We start from the raw sequence: 27197 nt of genomic DNA, 5'->3' as shown, positions 1-27197 counted from the left end.
GTCATCCGTTCCGATTAGAGATCGGTGAAATCGCGTCGTGATACGTCCGTACATCGGTACGATCGTATTCGGAGGACTCGCGTGGGCGTTCGCTTAAAGTTCGGAAGTCATCGATCGCGATTAATCGATTGTTGAGCGCAATCGTTTCACCCACGCGTAGCGACAGTCCTCCTAGAAGTCCTTCAGCTCCGTGTCCATGTTAGATACTTATTAAATACATCGTCGTGACATAATCGTGACTTTACTCGCGACGCGGCGTCAGATCGCGACGTCACGGGAGCACGCGCCGCGACTGGGATTGCGTACGAGAATGACTAACTAGCGAGAGCCTCGGAGTCTGCGTCCGCTGCAATAGCGAAGGAGCGAGTAACGGGCGGCGATCTCAAGGAGATCCCTGCCCACGTTAGATCCGCGTTGGATCGGCTATAGTCCGTCGCTCCAATTACCTATTGAACTACTTGACGTCCAAGGATCACGCTGTGTCGATGACGTGACATCAGTGCTAATTTTAGCTCCTATGTGTCGTATTATTATTAAATTTATATGCTAATTATAGGCATGTGATTACCTCCAATGGCAAACATCAGAGCCGAGTTTTTGTACCTAATGTATTTTGTAGTGCTAGCGAAACTTTTTATGTCAATTGGATGATTACATCCGATGACGTCAGTGTTGATTTAAGCTACGTCGTATATTACTAGAGAAAATTCTTATGCCAATGAACGTTATCAACGTTGACGTCATTATTAACGCTGAGGATTCCGCGAACGAGTCGTGTCCAGTTTTTCGTTTTGGTTAATCGTAAGGGAAGATGCGCGTTGCCTTAACAGAGCGACGTGGAAGGTCAGTCCTCGATGGATTCCATCGGATGCGGAACGTCGCGAACCTTATATGGTCCGGTCTCGCTGCTGGCGGATAGCTCCGCACACCGTTGCATTTTATCGAGGCACCTTCGACTCTGCGTTCTGCGTTTGTATCACGTACGTGGACAGCACCGATCTCACGATATTCCACCTCGTCATGGACGCTCGCGTCAAATTAATGGAACGCGGTGTATTCCGATAAAAGTCGACCAGCCGCCAGGCATAGTTTGTCTCGCTATCGCCTTCACTTTGGCACTTTAGCAAATACAGTCCACGAGAGAGGTAGAATGAGAGAGAAGTGCCATGGGACCATGTCGTACAGAGTGTGCCGAGTGTGCATATACTTGAATGGCCAGTGACTCGTTAGACCACTTTCATCGCACGGACGAACAAGCGCCGGCCATGCTGACGTCAGCGTTCGCCGCGGAGACTCCTGTGTCGTGAAACTTTCCGCTCGCGTTGAAGCGGCGAACGCCGCCGCCGCCGCCGCCGCGCCGAGGTGATTGTTTAGCGCCACTGAGCGCACGTGAGAGATAACTTTTATCTTTCTCTCCCGGTTACGCGCGAGATCATCCCGCGTGGGAAAAAAGAAAGGCGGCGCGTTTCGCGGGAGCTCCTTGTAATCGCTCTCTCGCGCGGGTCAGCTGTCACTTTCAGATACGTTCGACACCGCTCGCGCCTCGATACCTAAATTGGTTAAGCGACGAAAAGACAAGTGTGTCGAGGAGAAATTACATTCGCGCGACGCGATCGTCCTTGTGTCATTTACGCTTACCGACCTGGGTAAAGATCAACGTACAAGGAACGCGCGATCTGCAATCGGTCGATGAAAACAATTTATTGCGAGCGCGTAAGCGGCGATTCACATCGCTTACCCGATTAAATCGTCTCGTCTCGTCTCGTGGTCTCGTCTCTTCGAAGCCACAGCCGTGTTTTCCGCGTTACACTTACGTTACGACCAAGCATTACGCATTACGCGAAATTACCTGCGATTCACGACGCGCCACGGGAATGAGTCTCGAATCAGATTGATGAGAGGCAATTACAGTACCCGTCGCTGTTAATCTAAAAATAAATTATCGTGATGTTATACGTTTTGCTGGATAGCATAATTATAGATGATTTTACTTGCGGATACATGTTAATGACAGTTAATGCGTTGCACGTCTTTTCCATTATCGGACCAGACTCGCGCACGTCTTTCCGCGCCACAATGACTACGTGTCGTCTCATTTACAAGCTTGTGAAGGGGAAAAAAGAAACGAAGAGGATTTCCATGTTTTACTAAAAAATTAATCATCATTTTATTACTTTATTTCTCTCTCTCTCTCTCTGCATTAAAATGCCGCCGTCGTTCGTATGATTTTATTAAAAGCAATGACGACCTTGTGCATGCAAAACGATTTTTTGCTTTCCGTTGCGGTTGTCGCAAGCTACTATAAATGACGCATTCGCTTGATTACAATAAATTTTTATCGACTTTTTATTTCTTGACAAGTAATGGGTGTTTCTTGTTGGGCTTTTTGACACTGAAAAAGGACATGTGTAATATATTGCTGTAATTTAAATATCTTTAAATGTAAATAAATGTTTAATTAAGAAAATGTAATTGGAATTAATTTTTTACAATATATGAAAGTAAATGTGTTATTAATTTTAATATATTTCACGGCAATATTTCAGTCTTCTGAGAAAACGTTTCCTCTTTTACGCGAATTTTTCTAACGTGACGATAGTCGTCCAGAATGATTTGTGACACTCCACGAAAAGTGAGAACAACGTGGTTCATACGTTCTGGAAAGTGAGAACAGCGAGAGGCGATCAACTCGGGCATGACATTTTCGAGAGACTTTCATATCGCGCACTTTAATCGGATAGCGATTGATCATCGATCCAACGGTTAAATTAATACTTAGATATGGGATACGTCCATCACATAGACGACGCGCTGCAAAAATGCGTTTAATACGCGTTTGAAATTGGCAGTTTTGTAAATTATAGGGGGATCCCACCAATCAATTTGTTGAACGCGTTAAACGGGAAATACTAGAGCGATAAATTCTCGCGTTTGCAGTTCACGGAATCGCATTTATTCTCTAATCGTTGCAATTGACAAGACGCAACGCTCCGTTCATTTTATGACATTTACTGGGTGCGTTATAGCATTATTCTCAAAATGGATAATGACACCGTGAAATTGTTCAGAAAGTTGACGGATGGGAGTCAAATTAAATTCGAATCGGGATAAATTATCATTGCCGCGGATATACACCGGCACCGATCGTAATTACGCGTATTACTTTAATGAACGGCCGCGCGCATTCGTCTCAAAGCGTTCTTCGTTTCATAGCTCTCGAGAAGTCGGCCACCCTTTTTTTTTTCTTTTCTCGAGCCAGCATTGCGCCTATTTCATCATTGACTTCACCGCAAACGCCGATGATATCACACTGCCAATTGTGGCAACTTGCTCCGTCACCGGGAGTAACCTCCTGATAAATACGAACCAACTAACTGGTAAAAGTTAGACGGCGACATCGCTCTCTTTTTCCACGCCTCTCTCGGTGTGGTGTTTACCTAACGCCAGTTATCTGGAATTTTACGTAACTTTCCACGATTCCTTTTCCCGTTTTTTAAAATTCTCTTTCCGCATCTCTCATCCATTGTGGACTTGATGACGTTATACCGTATTCATTGTAAATCTCGCCGGTCAAACTTATCGTTGGTATTCTTAATCCGGAAAAAATCTTGGAAATTTTGCAGAAAACAATTTTTTCAATTTTTTTTCTTGATGTATTTTTTTTTCTTTTTAAATAATGTCATCTTTATTATTCTCTATATTAATGATTTTAAAAACTTCTTTCTTTAAGCGCTCTAATAAGTAAGTACTTGACCAATGAAGTCTACTGTCGTTAGCACAGTCATATTTTTTGCGTATTTTTCGAAGGAAAAAGAAACTCGATTTTTTTTTCGTCGACTTTATTTGTCTGGAAAATTGAGAAGCCGCCTTGGATTCTTAGAGCAGCCTTGAGGGAACTTTCCGAAACTTGTAAGAATGAGTTCTTACTTAAGTGTTAGATATTTGAAGTACTTGCGCCACGCGTGTTACGGTTGTATTACAATATCGTGTGCGTTGCGCTATTCTAATTGCACTCGTGCGATACGCTCGCCACCGCCGACGGCTAACACAGGGCGATAACTCGGTCAAGTCAGCGCTAACAATCTTATCTTATTAAGCGAGAAGATCTAAAACATTGCCTTTCCCCTATTTTCAGATCACAATAACGAGGCACGGCGGTAGCGGAGCGCACGCAGCCCAGATACCTCAACAGCTGCCGACGTGTGAGTATACACAGACTTATTGCGGGACTTACTTTCTAATTGTCTCGACGACGGCGACAGCTAATTAGGGCGAATCAATTAGACGTTGATCTCGCGTACGCGGAATCGGAAAGAATTCGCGATACATCTTCCATCCACTACTTCTTTCCGTTCCGTCTTGCTCGATTCCACACGCGTCGCGCGTGGCGAATTTTCTCCCGCGGAAAAATCGCACGCCCGCAGTTTTCCCTCCGCGGTAAAGCCAAATTGCCGGATAATCAGATAAAAGTGGACGCTTTCCACGCGATGCGCGCTTTCTAATAACGGCACAATACGCCTGATGACAATGATTCGAGATGGGATGCTTGTGGTAGCCAACTATAACGGTTTGGATGTAAACGTAATTACTAGAAAGTAATCGACCTCTCGTACGTGTACTTTCTTGAGTTAACACCTGACAGAGAAGCTTAATTAATTATCCGGTTAATGGTCTCGCGTGTCTCAATCGATCAGCCGCGCTGATTCAGAGATTTTATCTGTCCCCTTGTCATATTTGAATAAAAAAACTCGAGATACGTTTGAAAATCTTTCGATAACCTTGTTAAGATAATTGCTGCGACTGTATTAAAATAAATCTTTTCATTAAACAAACCACGTTTAGTAAGCGATATTACGTGCCGGGGATAATTAATAGGCGAAAAGGATTATTCAGATGCTTACTGCAAGGATCGCACTCTCTAAATCAGAATCAGTAAAATTGTACAGATTTATGGTGCTATCGTTACAACCGTGATTATCAATGACTATTCACTGTCTTTCAGTGATTCCGATTTAGAGAGTATATTAATAGCTGATGAGAAAAAAAAGGGAATATTTTCCCGGCCTCCTCGCCGTCGGGGGAATCTCCAGCTGGCTATAGATTTTTCTTACGTCAGCGAGATCGGGGAGGGCAATTAATCGAGCCGGCGAGCGGATAATTTTAACGAAAGGGAAAAGCGTCGTTGCGTCGTTCAGAAGAGAGTCTTTCCAGACGGGATCGACCGACGGGACGACCTTCCTTGGAAGACATTGCTTTTGCTGGAAGGTGAACGCAGCCGTGCGACCTAGATTCTCATGTGGAAAGGAGCGGAGCGGAGCCGCGCGCGCGTACGCGAGAGGAACGGAGAAAGAGTGATACGAGATATAAACGGCACGGAACGAGATGACGATTATAACCGGGACGGACGACGAGCGTTGCACGCCATCGCGATATCCGCCGGCGCGGTGCGGCGCGGCATCGACGGCGGAGAATCGAAAGTCCCCGTCGTGCACTTGGCGGCGCGGCGCGGACACTTTCAGCCTTTTACTTCAACGCAGTCGAGCGACCGCAAGTCAAATTTCACCCGTTCGTATCGGCGGAAATGCGCCGTCTATGCACGACGTACGGACTTGCCTTTGCCTGCTTATCGCAAATCGCAAAACCTGCCCCCCCTCCCCTCTCGCAAACCTGCCTCGATCCCGCGCGAATCGCTGCTATGGATCACCGCGAACCGCGCTTATCTCCACCGTTGATCGCGAGTAAGCAAAAGTCGCGAGTAAAAATGAGAGTGATTTTTCAGATGTTTTTTTATTAGATATTTAAGCAACTTAATCGAAGACATCTCCATAAAACTCTATGTCGCCATAAGTATTTGAAAGTTTATGTTTCATATTAATGTCTAATGGTATTAATGACCATTTTCACTGATACAGGATTAATTTTAATGTCGATTTAACTTGCTGCTTATCTCTTTCTAGTTCTTAGAACTAGAAAAAGAGTAAGTTGAACCGAAATTAAAGTAAACCTACATTGGTGAAAATGGACATAAGTTGCACTCTTTGGCATAAATCGATTTGATATTCCAGTCAAGTAGATCGCAAACTCGTAATTCCTCGAATACCTTTAGGTGCTTCATGAGACGACGATTAATGAGCGAGACGAACACACTATTTTCCTCGCGACAATGACGAATCGAAAGTCTCCGTTGAAACCCGCGGGCTCTTTCGGACTTTTACTTTTTGTCGTTTGTTCCGCCGGAGCACCTCCTCATCGCGAAGAGGAAAATGAAATTGTTCCGTTCTGCCCTGATAAGAAACTGGGCACGTGTCTTCTACATCATATTATTATTACTTTTGTTTGCTCTCTTTACAAATGATTTGACGTCTATTCTTGAACGTTTATGCCTTGCCATATGCTGACCTTAAATTATCTCCTCAAGCTAATTTACTTTCTAACTACTTCATCATTCAAGTAGACAAGGTTTGTCTTTTGCTGCGATATATGAGCAAGCTTCCAGTGAACATTTCCAAATATTCCATTATGAAATTATAGTCATAATTACAATCAACAATTTTCCTACATACATGTACGTATATTTCTAGATTCAAACATTACATACACAATTAGTTTTTTTTTACTATGAGAATTTAGTTACAGATTTTGGAGTCATTTTCAATTAGCTTCACAATATTATTAACACATTGATAACATTAGATTTGATTCGAACGTTTTTATTTTAATTTAAAAAATTCTGGCATTTTTAATATTTTACAATTTTATTTGCCTGTTCACGTTTTGAACATATTAATATTACCTGAACACCTTATCAAAACGTAAATGCATTGGAAAATGTCTAGCATAAATTCTTGTACTGTGCACCGCATAAGATTGATATGAATATATTAATATAATCCAGAGATTGGTTCTTAAGTGATTATATTAAATTATCTTAATGCTTCTAAATTTCAAGTTGTTAAAACTCGCAGACTCATTCTTTTTAAACTCATTAATGGCTGCATTTATTGCCGATGTGCTCTTCAAATAATTAATTTCAATGTGCGCTTCACACAGATACCTCCGTTTACACTTCACTCTTTCGTTCTTAGCAGTGTAGTATCAATTTATTCGACGTGAATCGTATATTACTGCAACTTGAGTACGTATTTAAATATTGTGTTTTAAATGTTAATATTGATTTTTTTTCTACAGCTGTTTACACAAACGTAGACATTCTCTTTATTTTTTCTAATGTTCTTTCAGTAATAGCTTATTTCCTCACTTCTCCTTATATTTGTTTATGCATTTAAGTATTTATATTAATACTATTTTACTGTTATTTTATGTCGTGGTTTTGTGACCGGGACGTAATTTTGGTTTTACCAACCGTTGTCACCAATTTCAACGTCCGCTGTTTCAGACCAGAGCGTAGTTTTTGGTTTCGAATTATTTTGGCCCCAGTTACGTTTCATGAGCGATAAGTTATGATTTTTGTGGTGATCTCAGTTTGATTGCGTGTACGGCGTGGTAGCAGCCAGTACACGCAATCATCATGCGATTTGGAATTTATTGTTTTATTATTATTTCTATTTTTAATTGTATCAAGAATGAGTGAGAAAAATATTACAGAAAGTTATCGGCTACGCGGTAACCGCTCAAGTTTTAATCCAGTATAATATTCATTCCAGTTCAAAGATGCTAATTACGTTAAACTTACTTTTATCATTAATAATTATTTTTATAATATGTATACGGATGGCGCGGGAAAAGAGAGAAATTTTTATGCGCCAGACGTGACGTTTATATAAACATATTTTCAACATTTTTTTATTGTTTTTTATTTTGTTTATAAACAATTATAAATTTTGTTACATGTACATTGGAAAAAAATCTGTGAATTAACATAACATACCAAATTCGTATTTCGTACTTGCGGATTACAGTCCCCTTTTTTGGTCTAGAAAGATTTGCATTCCGATTATTGCATTGTAAGGCGCTATCACTGTCGGAATCGAGTAGAGAGCATTGTTTAGTGCCTCTCAAACTGCGCGTTGTTTCTGCACTCTCGAGGAGAAACCGCACCTTCGAAGAAAGTATTTTTTTTCGCTCCTACATTCGCGTATGCGAACGCTCGTTCGCTCTCGCGGAGGACGAAACTATTATTCTCACATGCATTACAATACCTGCAATCACGTTTCCATATATGGAGCTCGGTCGTTGTCGATCACCATGCTAAACATTTAATCGCTGCAGCGCTTCTCATCCCCTTGATCCCGTCTTAACAAGAAGTAAAATAAATGCTTATCATTATTTCACTGTTTATTAAATATACACACAAAAAAAAACTCGTGCATTGAAATGCAGATTATTCCTTTTACCGTTGCTGTAGTTTACCGATGCGCATTAAAAAAACTCATTGAAAAACGAGTTGTCGGAGAAATCCATCGTTTTCCGCTAGAAAAAACCGCAATCTTAATTGGACTGCTTAATGCACTCTCTTATTCTAGAGATGTTTTGAAATGACGGGATAGAGAGAAAATATTTTGCAGAAAGTGAACGATCAGGGTAGATACAGTTTTCCAATGTCAGAGGAACAACACGGACAAATCTTTCTGAATGAACGTACGCTTAAGTAGCGCTCGCAAATCGCTTTAAATTTCTGAGAATACGTCAGATTGATATAACAGAGGACGCGCGGTCGCGCGTGTGATGCGGCGTGGAAAAAAATTCAGGTCGTGCGAATCTCGGATTGTCCGCGCGCGTTTAACGCTCTGCGCATTTGAATATGTCCTCGAGGAATTTTTCACACCGCCGTATCGTGTAATGTTCATGTGGGAGTAAAGTTGTCGCCACACTCGTTAACGCGCGATAATTGAAGACCGCGGGTGTTTTCGCAATGGCATAATTGTAAGTGGGTTTATCTAAAAGAAATCTCTAATTAGGACTGTTTCTATCGATCAGCGTTATACTCTCTAAATTTCTTGGAGTGGAATCCCACTCTAAAAGTGTGAAAATTTTGCCAGTCTTGATAAAGAGTTTTCCACTCCAAAAAATTTAGAGAGTATGTTTTATATACTTCTGCGAGAGACAATAATTTATGATTTTATTTTCTCTTAATTCTCTTTCTTCCAATAAATCCAATCAGTTGAATCGGTAAATACATGTATCTCCTCACGCGAAGCATCTATTCGCGAGGATTTTTGCGCGGATGACGCGTTCGCGCGTGGTGTCTAATAAGCAACCGATATCTCTCACGATCAAAACGACGATTCGTGGTAATTTGTCTTGATCTACGCGATCGAAATTTTTTTTTACGGAGACAGGAGAGAGAGAGGGGGGGGGACTCTCTACGGAAAATTATTTGCGGATAAGCGAATCTTGGTACGATATCGGAGTCCCGTCGTCATTTATCATGACCTATCTTCGTCGATCTATCTTGCCGTTGCGTCGGATTAGTTATTCGCTTAACTTTACGTACCATTAATGCGATGTACAGGCGGCTAATGTACTTCACGCTTTACCGTTGATTCGACATCATTATCTTTTAATCTGATTTCATCGTTACGGCGCACTTATGTCATGGCCGACGATCAATCCGACGCGACGCTTCGGTAAGTTAGACGTAATGACTCGGTGCTTTTTTTTTCTTTCCGAGAGATACCGCCGCCCGTTTCGTTTGTTTTTGCCCGCATCTTCTAGCCGAGATAATAAATTGGTCATTACGTTAAGCGACAGTTGTCTTTTGACCTATACATCTTCTTTTTCGCGTTAAGAAGCATGACATTTTCGCGTTAGCTTGATTGTCGGATTCCACTCTTCACTCTATACGATAAGAAATTTTATATTTATGTCGAAATTTTTATATTGTTTTTCTTTTAAATACCCGAGTATTAATTTAACACAATGCGATTATGTTACTTGAATATTTTATCAAATTAATATTCAATATTTTTTTAATGTTAAAATAACGTAATTTAACAAGTGGACAAATGACAAAAAAATAATGTAGTTTTAGAACGTAAATTCTAATGAATAAAATATTATATTTATTAATTTAAAATTTAACACATTTTTTACTGTGCGTATACGTATACATTCGACAAACTATCTAAGAAAATATCTATCGTAGTTAATAAAACGTGGTCGAAATGAGAATATTGCGAAATATCTTTATTCGTGTTTATTAATTAGAGCTGTCGTTTCATAGGTTGTAGAGGTGCTTATTAGGATGTTCGCAGCTCCTTGATTTGGAGCCCGCATTCATGTCAATTCGAATAAACCGTAACTGGTTATTGTTGACTTTGCTGACCTTGGTGATAAGTTTCCTTTCCGTAATATAGTGACTGGTGAATCTATCAGAACGTTTGCGAAACATACGATTTAAATCGATAATTATCGCTGACCCGACGGGCAGCATTACGGTAGGATCGTAAATAGGATGAGAGCAAGAGGTTATAAATGATCTTGCTTAATGACGATCGCAGGATCATTAAACGGTCAACCGTCGCGCCGGTGCGACGTCGGCGGTCCCGTTATTCGCGAATTTATTCCGATCAGTTTTCGCAATCCGTTCACACGCGAAAATCAACACCTGACGCGTGTAATTACGATAGTCCGTAAGTTAGTTAACGGTCGCGACCCGTTAGTCATCCAATTAAAATATTTCCTTGATCAAGATTGACATTGCAGGAAGTTCTCATTCGATTTCATGTTCATAAAAGGACGTCTATTTTTTACGAGACATGGATTGTTTTTTTTCCCATATATTTTTGATATATTTATTTATTTTATTAAATTATTTAATTTGACAAAAAACTCGCATGCAAATTTTCCAAATTCTTCTCAAATACAGGAAAAATTTTGTGTCAAAATACCTGTATAAATCAAACTCAAGCAGATATGTCGCATTGCGACGTCAATTGCGCAATCCGCTTCCATTCTATCTCTATTCTCGCTTTGTCTTTTCCGTCACGGTCGTATACCATCGTTCTGTCCGCATTGTAAGTCACGGGTAATCCGGGTGGAGGCCGTCCAATGAATCGGCTGTGAAGCGATCGTCCGAGCGATTGTGTGCGCTGATCGAGGGGGAGATTCGCGGGCGAATCGATCCCCGCGTTACGGCTCGTCGCGTTTCTCCCCGGAAGTTCCGAGGTGTCGACAAACGGCCGTCGGAATTAGGGACGCTATCGCGCTGTTTAACTAGGATCTCCCGATCGCGGCGAAGAGGTATTGTCGAAGAGTTTGCGGCGATGCGTGCCGCAACGATGATGTATGCAAGAAACGGGTGGGAATAAGAAACAGTGAGTTCAACGCGCGCAAAAGAAATGCGCGCCGCGCCTGGAGGATGTACCGTTCCGTTTACTTCAGAACACCCGAACCGATAACGGTACACCTTATGTGGAATCCACGACAATTTATCCGTGCCACACGTTTGCGACGCCTGCCCAGACGCCGTTTGCGTAAGAATCAATTTGGAGACGAGTAAAGCCGTTAGAATCGTGCGAAACCATCGAGAGTCGGACAGCAGGACGATCGACGTCTTTATTACCTACGAAGCTGTCGAAACTTGTTGTTCTAACGTTGCTTCGCACAACGCGCATAGCGCACTTTTCTTTGAAAATCATTTTATTACATCTAATACTTTATCGATTAATTTTTATTAACATTCCTCTTCTATTACTCTTGGTTTTTTATTTATATCTTCCTTGACATATCTATCATTAATACACAGCAATTCATCAATCATTTTTTTTCCGTTTTACTCTTCTCACCGATGCGAAAAAACAGATAGTAAAACAAGCAACGTAATTGAAATAAATTGAGGATATACGATCTCATTGAAGCATCGACGATTACCGCGTAGAATACATAATTGGTGTGCGCGAACGTATCGCCGTGACGCCGTCGATTAAAATATGAGATAATAGATTCGCGATATAAATTCCTTTTGTGAGAGATGAGCGATGAATTCTCACGAATCTCGCGCGGAGGGCACGCGAGAGGGGCCTTGGGACCCACCCGGAGGCCAATCGTTGGCCAATCGTCTTCTTTCTCAATGTTTCCTCGCAATGTTTCCTCGCAATTTCGCCGCGCGACCGGAGAAACAGACCCGGACTGTGCGGGTCATTAATTATCGAGCTAGCATTACGTCGACACGGTAAATCGGCCCGTACGAGGAGTTTAACTCTGGGCAAGCGATTCGTGCCGAGGGTAGGAATGCCAGATCCCTTGTGACGAATGGCGTCGACGGAAATATCACTGCACGCAGGAATCTCCGCTGCGCCGCGCGCTGCCTGCGCACCGCCGACCTCGGATAGCAAATCGAAGTAATTGCGCCGTACACGCGCGCCGATCATTCCGGCGCGAAACGCAGCGTGCAATTAACATCGGTGTCGCGCGATGCTCTTCGTCATGTTTATCGTTGGTTTATCGTTGACGTTTTAAGTGCATGAGGTGACGCTGCAAAATTTAGATACAATATTTTTTTAATTTATGTTTTGCGTTTTTTATGTATCACGCTTTAAAATGCTCATTTTGTTTGAAGAGAGAGAGATAGCCTTCTGAAAACATAAAGCGACGTAGTTTCAACAATAGGTATTCGTCGTTGAAGGCCGTTACCGATTCGCGAGAGATGTGCACAATACCTTAGGTAATTGTACGAACCGATCGTCGTGTTTTCTTGCGCGTCTACAAGAGTAATTAACCCTTTCATTGTCCAGTCGTTTCTCACGGTATTTTTAGCCAAAACTAACAAAAAAATTTCTAATAAATATTTTATTTTTATATAGAAGTCGACGTGCTAAATTAGGCTTGTTGTCAAATTTATTTTCTTTTTTTGAGATTTTAATCCGTTTAATAAAAGAGAAAACACATTAATAAGAAACTTGTTAAAATTTCATAATTCTTCATAGTTAAGATTTTTGCTGATAATGAAGATCTTTATTAAAATGTAGATAACCTTTATTCTCTAAAAGTAACAAAAGGAGTTTATATTTGTTTACTGTATAATATCATGCCAAAGTTTCATTAATTTTTTTTTCTATGAAAAGCAAATTTGAAATAAATATTTATTTCATGTTAATGAAAAATGTTTTTTGCAAGTTTTGAAATAATATGTAAATGCTCTAAGTCCTAAAAGAGATGTATGAAATATGGAGATTGATGAATGTTAAAAATATAAATGTTTCTCTCTCTCTCAAAAATGAATCTTATAAAGTCATCCATGAAACATGGACGTCTGATGTTATACCAGTGCATCATATATGTATACATGGGACAATGAAAGGATTAAGTGTCCGCAAAACGATCTATCGTTTTACTCGAGCAATCGCCTTTCGCACCCCACCGAAGATACGCACTCTATTGTAAACGACAACCAGAGCAGGGAATCTCCTCCCCGTGTAAAGGGGACGTCCGGGCGTCAAGGTTGTCAGACCGCAACCGTCGAAGAACCTTCGCGAAGAGACGGAAATGTCGGCGGGACGTCCGGCGTCGATTTACTATTATTCAAAATAAGCGACCCGACGTAGCTGGCAGCGTAACGAATGATAGAGCGTGCAACGACTGTGGAACCGCCGTTGAAGGCGGATATAGAGGCGCCTTCGGAGTCCGCGACGAGTACGAAGATGCACCGAAGCGAGTCGATCGCGCCAAGGTTGCGGGAATCGTTCGAGTTGGAAAAAGAAGTCTTGGCTTTTTTTTCCCAGTCTCTCGTGATGTTACGCGCAAATGTGCAGTCGTACGCGGCTATCGCATCAAAATTAAATGACTTAGTGACACAAGTTGATACTGAATGATAAATTTGATTTTTGTAGTTTCCGCAGCTTTCTATTTAAAGTTCTTCAACTCTTCTTCAGCAGGAAGTTGAAAGATAAAAACAAAAGAAAAAATTAATTTAAACAAAATTTAATTTTCTTTAATTAGCTACAAATATATATTCATTTTTATACATTTATTACATAATTAAAATGATAAGCTGATTTGTTTTTAAATTAATAGATATAATAGACATTTTTATTGCTAACGTAAATTTGTTTTATGTAATTTTTAAATTACTCGGAACATTATACTGCATGCTTGTTGTCTCCTAAATTGAATATTTTTTACTTATTGAATTGGTTCTAATTTATAACTTTAATTGAGCTAATTTAAACAATCATTAAAAGTTATGTAAGTGAAAAGTATTGATGATATATACTGCTGATCATTAAAATGATATAATAACAAAGAAAGATAGTATCACAAAGTGTGATATTTATATAAGATTGTTTACGATTATGAGGTATATATTTAGAAGAACAGCATATTTTCATATTTTATGACCTGTTCTATGTGAGTTTCGATCTAACATGTGCTTTTTTTCTATTGGTCTTTTTAATGGCCAATAATGAGCCATATAAAATTAATCCCTTGAATACTTTATTAATAAAGTGTGTTTGTTTTTTATAATAGCACGATAGCGTGTTAGTTTACGTCATACGAAGAAAAAAATCAATATAGACAAGGACGAAGATTTTTTTTTGCATTCACGAGAGCTAGCCTCTGTGTAATGTTGGCCATTAATTCTTTTACGAACGCAATATCCGTGCTTCGAAGAGTTAAACGGCGGATGAGGCTGTCGGTGGGAGGTCGGGGAAGCGAGAAAATCGTGAAGAGATAACGAGAGAGCCGGCCAGGGCCGCGACGCGTGATGCGACGCGTTGATTCGCGGATAAGCATCGCGAGAACCGAGCGGGCAATCGGTGCCTTTGTTTCGCGTCGGAACAGACAACCCCCCGGCGGGGAAAGGTGGAACGGTGTTGTCTCGAAAGTGGACTGGATCCTCCGCGCGGTCGTAGTTGATTTCGTAGTCCGGATTACTAAACTGCCGCTTCCTTCTGGTCCTCGGCCCGCGGCCGTTCGTTTAATCTTGGTTTAGCACACTGGATTTCGACTGAATGATATAACAGGACGTGCCGTGTGAACACGCAATAAAGGGGCAAGGTTTCATGGTACCGTTTTCTGGAAACCGAATCGTCACGTTATCCGAGTTTCATGTACCGTTTCTCTTGAATCAGAACGGTTAGGCGGAAACGTTTTGCGGAAGCACAAGATTGGATTGAAATCCATCCAGTTACAGCAATCACGTTTACGGGATCAGAGTCGAAGTTGCGTTTTTGCCAGGATCACCGAGCAATCTTCTCGAGAATCCAATATCGATCCCGTTCGTAACTAGTTATTTACTCATAAAAAGTTTCGTCAAGTATCTTCGCGATACAAATATCTTCCGGCGATACCATCTCCTCGCGTATGATTTGATGTTGATTTAGTACTTCGGACGGCTCCGCTCGCACAATTCGCCCGTCTCGCCAAGGTCGCGGCAATTACTCAGGCATCCTGGCACGAACAGTTTCCTCGGAGTGTGGTTCGTCTGCCGGATCGGTATAGCGCTCTTATATCATTCCTCGTATATTCTCGATGGGATACAGATTGTCGGGCGTGATTGCCTTGATACCTTTCAGAACCGTGCGTGCGAGAGGTCGCCGACGATTTCATTTCCTAATCCAATTTCGTTGGAATCTCAAGTGTTTCCGCGTAATCTGTCGATTCTCGCGCTGTGCACTCCACCGCTTCGTAGACTCACGATTTTGACGCCGATTCTCTCAATCTTGCGCAAGTTATAGGCACGGCGAGCGCAATTTTTCGCCGGTCATATGAATTTTCACGAGCCTTCCGGAGGAGTAATCCGAATAACGGATTGTGGCTTATAAATTACGTGATATGTACCGGGTACAACCTTGCCAGATGTAACCTTGCGCGCACCGTGTAACGTAACTTTCTTGCGTAACGCGTAATTCGTCGCGCGGATCGTCTATCATTACTCGTAATTCTCCCGCGGTTATTCCATTAAAATTACTTTTTTTTTTCTTTTGAAACGCTGGCAAAATCTCCGTTAAAGATTGAAACACGTGGACAAGATAACACGGCGGTGCCTCTAAGATCTTTGAATCGTCCGGCATCTGCAAAGCGTCCGTAAAGGTCTAGAATCTCGCGTTAAGGACGAGATCTACTCAATACGCCAGGCACGTTCCGTTTATGCATCTAGGACTGTAATCTCGAGCATAATTCAAACACCTAGTCTTTCCGGATTTTCACATAGTCGCGTATAACTGTATGTATTGTGCCATTTCAATTTTTAAATAGATTTCGCACGATATAGACTGAACTTTTTTTTACCGCAATGAGAATATTAACGTGAGTAATATTAAGATCAAGTATGTAATACTATTCATGTTAATTTTGATTCATCTAAAATTTTAAATCTTTGACATTTTTAGAAATTGGTAATTTCGAGTACATGTGTTGGAGAATCCAGTTAAATGACCATATTGGTTATTTTTATTCAGTATTGATTTTGTAATGATTCATGGAAGTGTATCGCAAATAAAATTAAACAATATAATTATTTAAATATTACATTTACACATAGAGATTCAATAAGCATGTGCTGAAAAAAAAATTCAATTGATTATGCAGAAACTAATTGAAATTAATTTATAATCAATCTATAACAATATAATCTAACGAAATGACACGTCTATATCGATATAATAAAACTTGGCTTTTGTTTTCTATTATAAACACATTTTTCTTCATTTTTAAAATAATTATCTTTTGAATTAGAATTATATTATTATAGATAACGGAATAGTATACGAACCTAATGTACTGACACAATTCTCATTTGATTCCACATTTTCTTGGAACTAAACTCCGTTACATATCAGCTTATAAATGATTATGAGTTGCAGCATTAAATGATTAATTGCATGGAAAGTAACGGATAAAATTTATTAAAATTTGTCTAATTATACCTGGCTGCAATTGCGCTGCGGTTACGACCTTATTATCTCGAATTATATTATGCGATGAATAATTGCCGCGATTATCTCATCGAGAGAAAGAACGAATGTCGCGGTTGTAACCTCCGGCTTAACGGAAAAGGACGGTTCTTGCCACCGGAAGGGTGCACTTACGTACGCATTTACGCTCGGTTCGCCCCGTGCATCCTTCGTGGAAATTTACGCGCGTACCCCAACGATACGCGACGCGTGTATCTCTTCTTCGAACGTTACTCGGAAGCATCAACGGAAGTGCAGGCACGCCTTAAGCACGAGTGTCCATAATGAGCACGCAATGCAAACGATGCGACAAAATAAAAAGAAAGGATTCATGTTTTCGCAAAACAAGTATCCCGCTATTATATGTACAATGATAAACGATGACACAATAAAGGCGTTACATAACGTTCCGGGAGCGTAGGAGAGGCTCCGCAGGAACGCCGGTGTCATTTCCGGTCGCTAGCGGGACTACGATGCGGACGATGCGGATGCGAAACGCGTGCAATATGACAGTTAGAAGAGCCGACAGACCGATGGAGATGGCGTTTCGCTGTTCTAACGGAATTCCCTGACCGATCGTTAAAGCCGATGCACACTTGCATAATTCGTCTCGTCTAATTCCGGGTCGTCGCCATCGGAAACTACCGCTATCTATGATTTTCAAAAGCGGAGCTGCTGCCTCGCGCTGCGATACATCGCGCGAACGACGTAATATCCTTTCCCCGCGGACAAAATTCTAATCAAAGACGGACGATTAATACGAAGTAATAAAAGTACGAGTCAGCGGCAATTAAATTGCATTCAAAGCTAGATGATTAATGTCCGTTTCTGCCGATGCAGCTTAACTTTGTTTTCCTTTCTTTCGACCATTATTTTTTATTTTTAACTTTAATTATTTTCATTGCTGTGCTTCAAGATGGAACATTTATTCGGCGCGCAGTTTGATCTGTACTTTGGTGCTAAAAGGGCCGATGTCCAAATTTGCCAAACTCGAGTTACATACATTAATGAACTATATATTGTGTAATTATATTAGTAAAAATTAAGTTAAAGATGTATGCAATAAATTTCCATAGATTGTAACAAGTTTAAAAATACATTTTGAATGTAAACGGAGAATTGTTTATCACTTTGCTATTTTATCAAAATTTACGTTATAAAAAGAAAGAGATGTAATTTCAAATTTAGGGTTAAGAACTTACAGAACTTATAGAAGGACATTGGTCCTTTTTACAATAATAGTGGCTCTCATTTAGAGTTCATTAATGTGTATAACTCGAATTTGGTAATTTTGGACATTGGACCTTTTAGCACCATTAGAAATATCAATATGAAAATCTAGCTGTGACTCTTAGTGGGATTTATCTTTAATTAATTGTGTTTTCACATGTCGATCTATATTCTCCTATTATTGTTTTTTTTTATATTCTACTGTTTAATTACTTTTCCAAGAATATAATTTTTAGATAACAATAAGTTATACAAACCGAGATTAAAGTTAGATAAAGTTTTTTTTATATTTTACTTTTCAATTACTTTTCCAAGAATATAATTTTTAGACAACAATAAGTTATACAAACCGAGATTAAAGTTAATCTGCACTGATAGAGAAGCTGGATAGAAGCCAAGTTCCGTTTAATTGACAGTCGGACAAAAGGTGCAAGTCTTGTAACGCGCAGCAGCGAATTAGAAAGTCGGATTGATCATCGGATGAATATGTTATGAAACTTGACGCTAATGCTAATATCTTTGCGATCTGAGGCGCGAGCCGGAGGATTTCAGTAAGGAATTTCGTAAAGATACATCCGGCGATCTTCGCCAAAAATCTTAACCAGCGTTACGACTTGAGCGTTTTACGTTGATGCTCGATCTCACCATGGGGGTGCTTCCTCTCCTAGCCGAAATCTTTCGATTTCGTCACGAGAGATCCGCGTGAGCGAGATGATTCGGCGATTATGCAAATTAATCGCCGCTAATTTTTGGGTCGTTAGCCTCGTTCCGTTGAACGATTTGGTCGTAATCGCAATCGTTAATCGCGCCCATCCGCCCATCTCTACATCGCGAATCGTCATCTTGTCCCGAGGATCGGATCGATTATTGCCAAGTTTATCGACGCGGCAATTACGCGGATTTCGACGAAAACGTAATAATTGTGCAATTTTTACTCCGAGAAAGGGAGGAGAAATTCTGTAATCTCCGCGTCGCGCGTGTGTGCGCGGTATAATAAAATCCGAGCGGTCTATTACTCGCGTAATTTTCTACGCGTTTTCCGGAGAATCGCGTGCGCGATTCGCCGCGTGACACGGGTGTACTATATCCCGCGTGCGTCGTCGACGAAGCGAGCTCGACGGCAGGAAGCTCGACGTCGCGCTGCGACGTTCGGTTATGTTCTCGATATCTTATGCCGCTCGTGTCCATCACGCGGCACATTAAAATCTCACGCACGAAAGGCACCGGATTCTTGCATAACTGTGCGTGCCTGTACGCCGAGACGTGGACTCTCGCGGTTCGCTCGGCGGCGTTTCACCGTTTCTTACGATCGGTTTCGCTAATTCCTCGATTTCAGCCTACATTTGCTACCATTTCTTCACGGTGTGAATAAGTTTTTATAATTCTCAGTTCCGTTATAAGGAGTTGCTTGTGAATTTTATGCACATTATGCGTAATATCATGTTAATGGCGCTCTCATAACGCGTCGCTCCGTATTTACATTACTAATTGTAATCTGTAATTAATTTCTTTCTTCGGCTAAGGAGATTTAATGGTGTAGATTGCAGTCGGTAGAACACAATGTAATTCGCAACGGCATTTACGGAAGATTGCTGTTAATTTACCCTTACACATTTTAGCATCTTGAATTACGTGCTGTGTTCGCAGCGATTCAGATTAATTATAACGTAACTGCAGAAGTCACTGAACTCCAGGGCAGAATTTAAAAAGAGTATCGCTTCGCCGAAGGCACGGTCAGCTGAGGTGAATTTTATGCGAATCCGTGACACAACGTACGTAAGAGGCGGTTGTTGCGTAACTCGTACGTATGTACAACGCAAGCTTGAATCCTTTATCTCGAAGGATCTAAGCAAGATCCAGTTAGGATACATTCGACTCGTTTCGCACGAATGTCATTGCGAAATACAAACGCCGCGCTTTACACGCCTGTTAATTCGTCCATTTAAACCTGCACGAACATAAAAATTCTTTCCGATCGGTTTTAACCCGCAAATGCAAAATATTTGTTGCTTTCCGCGAATTTGTCAATTACGTTTGCAATTTTGCAAATTTCTTCTCGCAGTTGCGGGCGTTTGAAAGATAAATTGCAGGCAGAACGTGGGTAATCGAGCTGCGACTTTCAATTTGCATCATCGTCGCTTCGTTAGGCCATTACTCGGAGGGCTATTACTCCGCGTGTAGTACATGGACGAAATGCACAGGCGATCGTGCAAACGTCACGCGGCAGTCATTTCGTAACGAGAACACACGTTGGCCGCGTGTAGTTATCCTCAACTCGATACTATTCGCGCGGTAATATAGTTCTCGTTGCTGGAACTGACACCGCGCGCGCCGCTCTTTCATTGCTTCGCAATCAGGTGATCTCGGCCGGCAGCAATTTTCGCTCGGAAGCGCGTAAGATGAATTTTAACGAAAAACAGGATGAAAAAGAGGAAAAGAAAAGAAAAGAAGCAACGACGGGAAACGCGATTCTATGCGGCGGAAGTCGCGTAGCGAGCGAGGCTCGCGTGTCGTTTGCAAATTGCACTCGCTCGGGGGAACGTCTTCTTCGGCGCGCCTTTGTTACGCCCTTCGGGAACCTGACTCTGACTCTGAGTCAGAGGCGGAAAAAGAAAAGAATACACGCGCTCGCGTGTGTGAAAGCTCGAATGACGCGTACACGCGCGTGATGTACATGCGCGAGGGGAGGCAGGGAGGAAAAAAATCGAATAAAAGTGTCGTTGGACGTGAGCAGAAAGGATTCGTTAAGCATTTTTTCTTGTCGAGATTCGGCGTATTCGTCTGTGAGCAAATTGCGTCCGAGTCGCGGCACGAGAGAAGAGAGAGAGAGAGAGAGAGAGAGAGAGACGCCTAAAGGTCAAGTACCTTCGACTTCCGGCCCGGCTTGGACCACGCGGCGCGCTAACGTTTCATTCCGCTCGAGAGTAATGGCATCGCGCGTGATGTCGTGACGGAACCGCGTCATTAGCTGGTGTATTCTTAAGTACGAGTATGTATTGTGGAATTGATTCTAGATGATGATACCGGATAATCGCAACTCTGATGATATAATGATAGAATTTGTAAGGGATATCCTCGCAGCTATGTGCGATTACCTTTGACTTCGAGTTAGCTGGTACCTTTTCACGCAAGAATATCTCGTGTACGTAACATCCAACGAGAATACGTATTAATCAACGTGTCATTTATACATTTGTTTAAAGGAAAATTAAATTATTTAACTACAACGTTCATTCGATTTGTGTTGTAATATCGTTAAATTTAATCTTCGAGTCTTTGTAGACTTGAAATTTTTACGACAATCTATTCCCAAAATTGCGAATTCTTGAAAAACTGAAGACCCCGGGCTCCCTTATCTTTTTTCATTCGTCGAATCCGTTATACGTTGAAAAGCCAAAATAAATCGCGTGGAAGCGTGAACGTGGCCGGTCGTCGACCTCGCGGATTCCGGGATCCTCTCGAGGTCCCACACCTCAATATTTCCGACGGCGCGCGGCGATCCAATGATCGGAGGGGGACCCCAAGAGGCTCGGAGAGGCGGAGGCCATTTAACTTTTCGCGTGCCGTTAATTGCTTCCCACCGCGATCGGGCGTCGTTCCTCAATTCACTGACGAGGGAGGACACCTCAATGGCGCTGAGGAAACGCTCGCGCGTAAAACGTGACTTTTGAAAATTGGGACGTCCGTAATTATCCACCTTGCGCAAGACGTGAGTGCGAGACAGAAAGAGAGAGACACGGAGATGAGAGAAAGTAAAAAATGAATATAAATAACGTACTTTCTCGATATAGCCGATCGCTTTCATATCGTGGCGATCGATATTTATATTTAAATACCTCTTATTACGCTTCCGTGATTTAAGAAAAATTTCCTTTGGAATGAATAGCGACTTGAAAAAAATACACACATATATATTTGTGTGCGTGTAGAATATAACTTGCGGAACAGAATGCGCACAAAGTTCAACCCGGAGAATCGTACTCGCGTACGGTGCGGGCAACGAACGGATTATTCCGAAGAGTATTCCTTTTTTGGTGGGAGCAATCATTGACACGTCGGGATACTTCCATCACGGGATAATGGCTGGATGGAGATATATCTTGCAACAAGAGCAGGAAGAGAGCGCCGCGCCGGTACACTCGACGTGACTGCCTACAAAGTCAGCGAGTCAAGTTCACAACTCTCTCATCATTGTCTCTCCGCGGCCTGATAATGATAATCCGCCGATGATTATTGTCATTACGACTCGCGCTCGGGGGGAAAGCATGCGAGCATCCCAATTTACTCGCACCGTACGTGCCCCGTTCCTGTCCGCTCCTCTCCTCTCCTCTCCTCCCTCTCCCTCTCCCTCTCCCTCCGCGCTTGTCGCCCAGAGGTGGTTGTAATGAATTTTCCGAAGCGATAATCCTCGGCCTCATTAGTCGCGATGAATGTGCACCGTTTTAATCACCCCCGCCGTAGATGGCAGATTTGGTCGATTATGTTCTCCCACCGTGATAACGAGATGATATTTTGCCGAGCGTAAGTAAAACGTAATAAAAAGTTAGAAGTTAGACACGTGTTTCGTTACGCCGCGATAATCAGTGTGGCAACGACGTAGAGAGCCGTCGTTGTTGTTAATGATAATCTTTCATTTCGCTGCGTGTTTAATTTTCATCGCTCATGAAAAATACGCGGTCTGACTCTGCAATTTTGCCCATTGCCGCGGCTGCGTAATACATTTAATTGAAGCTCTCGTCGCTGATCGTAATGCGATCGCGCGAACTTGATGAACAGAATTGAAACGCGAAGCGGCCACCGCATGATTTCACGCTACGGGAGCAATGCTTACGCGTTTCGCTGCGTGAATCGCACTTTTATTGCTTAATTAGTCGCGAGCCAATGGCCGCAAACGAATTTCTATCGGTATCGCGGAATTCTTGCCACGGAAAATCGATTGACCGAAGAGAACGAAGAGTACGCTTCTCTAACGCTTTCGATCGTAAGCCACGAATCGAAAATATCGTAAAAACATACACATCTGCATATTTTTTAGAAAGTATTTTAGAAATACTGCTACAATAGGAATTGATTTATCCGGAATTTAACGTGAATGAGTTGCATTAAGTCGAATCACAATAAAATTTTTTTAAAAATACAACACCTAATTTATATTATATGTATATATTACTGTAAAAGCCCGAACTACTTTTAATCCTAAGATTTTCCAGTAAAACCTAAGATTTACCAACTCTTAATGGTAAAAGGCCGAACAGTTCTGTGATCATCGTTCATTTTGAACTTTTACCACCATTCTCTTGGTAAATCTTAGGATTTACTGACATGAGTTGGTAAATGTAAGGATTTATAAAAAAGAGACGATTTTTTCGGGTTTTATCATTAGAATTTAGTACATGCTAGATTTTACTAGTGACGGCTGGTAAATGTTGGTTTTGGGAATAAAACAATGAGTACTTCTTAATCATTTAAACCTAACGAATAATAAAACTGAAGAGATCTTTCTCTCTGTGTACTTAAATATTTATTTCTCTCGACATCGCGAGCGGACGCTTCACTTCTAGCAGTCGTGAAATGTTTCACGAAATACAAGCTGTCGCAATTGTTGTCGATGTTGAGATCGATGATGATTCGTGATTAAGGGAAAGAGAGATTTACAGAGACAGAGTCGACATTTCGCGAAAGATCGACGATCGAGGTCTGGCTTGTCCCTTGCGAAAACGATTAAATGAAAAGCGATTAGCTCTCGCACGTACGCATCGCTGCCGTCCGTCCATCCGGCTGTAACAATGGCGCTATTGGTAATTTTTCTTATTTTCGCGTTTTACGATTCCCGCAAAGTGCGAAATTGCGCGGTGTGCGCTTGCTTTCGTCTCGAATAATCGTTGCTCGCTGCACCGCGACCGATCTCTTCTCGTCTTCCGATTTCCTTCCCCTTTCGCAAACCGTGTACGAGAGCGATGTCTGAAAGAGAGAAAGAGAGAGACAGAGAGAGAGAGAGCCGTCCGTGACGACTGGTCTGTTCGCGGGGCTAAACTGGGAGGCAATCTCGCCGTGGCAAAAATTTTGAGTAAAAATCTCACCGGACTTGGTAATTGGACCTGCTTCGCGCAACCGAGCACCCACCATTGTTCCACGTTTGCGAGTTAGCTTGAAATCGAGAGCGATTCGTAATAGTCGAGCCGGGGTTATTAAACCCCGAGCTACATTAACTGAGATTCGTCCGACGTGTCGGGCATTAATAACGATAAATTACCGTACAGCGAGTACAATGCCCGGCCGATACGGATACATGGGATCGTTCGTTCGATGGGTGTATTCGATTCGTATCACTGAGCGTCGTTGTTCATTCAAGTATATCTGGCGGATATACGAATATGGCGCGCGGATATCGAATTAATTAATCGCGTGAGGTAATCACCGTTACGCCATTGACGCCTGAGAAATCGACACGGTGTTCGAAGACGCGCTCCTAATCTAAAATTTATAATCTAAATTTAATTTTATTCAATAAAATCCATCGCTAGAGTTCAGACTTGTAATTTAGTTTCACTGGCACTTTATTGCTCGCATTTGTTACGCTAATGTACAGTGCGCGTCCGTATTTAATATATATTAGACATATACATATTTTATACATATAATATACAGGGTGGTCTACATGAAATCTTATCAGCTATTAAAGAAACTGTATATTTCGGCTTTTTTCATTAAAATTTCTATGATGTCTGTCATTGAAGGGATACCAAAATAAACTTTTATTACGATTATATATCCAATATGTATATATACAGGGTGATTATTAATGAATATCCCCACTTTTTACCATAGGAGCACGCATTTGTAATTTCTAATATGTTAGAAATACGTATCCATCGGTAAATCATGTTCCTATGGTAAAAAGTGGGGACATTCATTAATAATCACCCTGTATAGAATATATTATATTATATATAATTGTTGATGATGATTTTTTTCAGCAACCGCGGCGGTAGCTAGCACCGTGCAGATCGAGTGCGCGAGCGAGTCGATAATCGTTCACATCTCGACGGAGGGCAACACGGACTTCCACGGTCTGGTCTACCCGCGCGGCCTGTCGAAAAACAGTTCCTGTCTACAGGAGTACAAGAGTCAACCCGTTCCAATCATCTACAATCTGCCGCTCAGGTCCTGCAACACCATGCCCACCGAACTGGTGAGTTTTTCTCCATACGAATCGTCACGTTTCTATAGAGACATCTCTATTTCTTCGCGCGTCTTCACCTCGTTCATATATTTATGTTTATCCTTAATTTTTTTCTAATTGCTAATATCTCTTCCTCTGTGTTTACGGCCCGATCGACAGTGGCGTAAATTATCGTGTGCGAGTTATTACCCATTATCTTAACAAGCGCCATGGAATTATCGCGGGAGGGTGGGAGGAGAGGCAACCATCATTATTATCATTGCATCACCTTCGTCTGCACCTTCGACCGATCGTTTTAATTCGGTTTATCGCCTTTCCACCCGTTTAAGTGCCTCGTGGCAATTTCCCAGTATCCGTCGGTAGCGGTAATTACCTACGATTTCTGCTTTATGACGGACACGGATCGAAATTATCTGAAAGGCACGGAGGAGAGGTTCGATTCTAGTCCCTCTAGGTGGAAGTGGAGGCGATAATCCATAATCTTCGACTTGTGTGACGCAAGTTTCGTTCGTACCATTTTCTTCGCTTATTCCGTTCCGACACACCTGATTCGGAACTAGACTTACCTCTCGTTCATTGTGGCCTTCGCGATTACGATATTTCCGGTCGGGATTACAATCATATTTCTTACGCACATTTGTAAGTAAATTATAGGTGTATAACAAAGTTGAGAGTCAAGTAAGTTGAGAAAATAAAAAATTTCCGTAAAAGTATTAGCTATATGACATATTATGACGACGAGGATTAAAACTAATACAATTGTTACTGCTAATATTGCGTGATGAAAATTAAACAGACGAACATAAACACTCGTAACAAAGATGCTGCGGGATATTTCCGAGGAAGGAAATCCTGTACGTAGTTACAGTCCCATGTAACAAGCGCGATATTATCGCAACAGTCACGCGAATAAGCGCTATTAACATGCCTAATGTTATCGCAACTATTGTTATTACGTCATTATGTCATTATTATTATTATTATTATTATTATTATTATCACAGCCACAATGTGTACACACCGAGGGGAAAAAACTTGGTTGTTTGTGGTCGAATGTATCTCGACACGTATCGCGGTCGCCGCAACGATCGCGATCGTCCGTACGTTCGTCGGCGATGGGAAAAAAAAGGAAAGAAATATCGAGGCGTGAATACACGCGCGAGTACACGCTCGAAGAAACGAGGCGCATCAGCATTGGCCGGGGGGATAGGCAAAGTGGTAGACGGAAATACAGTGGCGATGATGTGATGATGATGGTGGTGGTTGATGGTGGAGGACACGTTCGTGTAACGAGGGGAATCGTGTGTCGAGGCGAGAGATCGCCAGATCGCTTCTTCGCCATGCCATAACTGGACCGTTATGTGACCGGACTTACTCCCTTCTTCTTGCGGGCGTTACGAGAGATATACAGGGTGTACCGGAATCGGAATGGGTGTGATTTTAATTGCAACACGCAGCCTTTCGCTGATTAAACGGATGTTTTCGCCTTCGGCCAATTAGCTATCAGGAAACGCTATCATATAATTTCAAGAGACCATTATTATTTCTCATTCTTTGTAATTGAACTTTCAATGAAGGATTCTCTTATAGAGTTCATTTGAGATTATTCAGAGAATATCGAAATTCTCTCTTCTAAAGCTTCAAATTTGCCAAAAGCTTATTACTTTTATTTTTCTACAAAGTTTACGAAATCAGGATATCAAACACTTTTGACGTTAGAGGAGAAGAGGAGGATATTATGATTGCTGTTGACAATATGGCTACCCCTATTATCTCCGTTATTAGATGACTTTTTCTAACAATTGCTTATGGAGTTATTCGTTTAGTAACCCGCTGTTTTTTTAGTGATGCTAACATGCCAATACATAATACCTGACAATTGTTACAAGGCATTTTCACTTTTGAGCACTTCTAAACGTTTTCAAGGT

General features: G+C 41.6%; 2 protein-coding genes across 3 annotated transcripts in view; one reads left to right on the top strand and one right to left on the bottom strand.

Moving 5' to 3' along the window:
- Positions 1-27197, top strand: part of LOC105196627 — a 70375-nt gene that overhangs the window by 12556 nt on the left and 30622 nt on the right. For both annotated transcript variants that reach the window (XM_011162653.3, XM_011162654.3), the window contains exons 3-4: positions 4136-4202; positions 25064-25278. In XM_011162653.3, coding sequence (XP_011160955.1) covers positions 4136-4202; positions 25064-25278 — 282 coding nt within the window. The remainder of the gene's footprint in view (positions 1-4135; positions 4203-25063; positions 25279-27197) is intronic.
- LOC105196643 (gamma-glutamyl hydrolase) overlaps positions 1-27197 on the bottom strand; it is a 59949-nt gene that overhangs the window by 15376 nt on the left and 17376 nt on the right. The gene's annotated exons all lie outside the window — the stretch shown is intronic.

Source organism: Solenopsis invicta, chromosome 6 (assembly GCF_016802725.1).
Source record: "Solenopsis invicta isolate M01_SB chromosome 6, UNIL_Sinv_3.0, whole genome shotgun sequence".
Taxonomy (NCBI): domain Eukaryota; kingdom Metazoa; phylum Arthropoda; class Insecta; order Hymenoptera; family Formicidae; genus Solenopsis; species Solenopsis invicta.
Note: the sequence above shows the minus strand (reverse complement) of the source record. Positions and strands in the feature narration are given on the sequence as shown.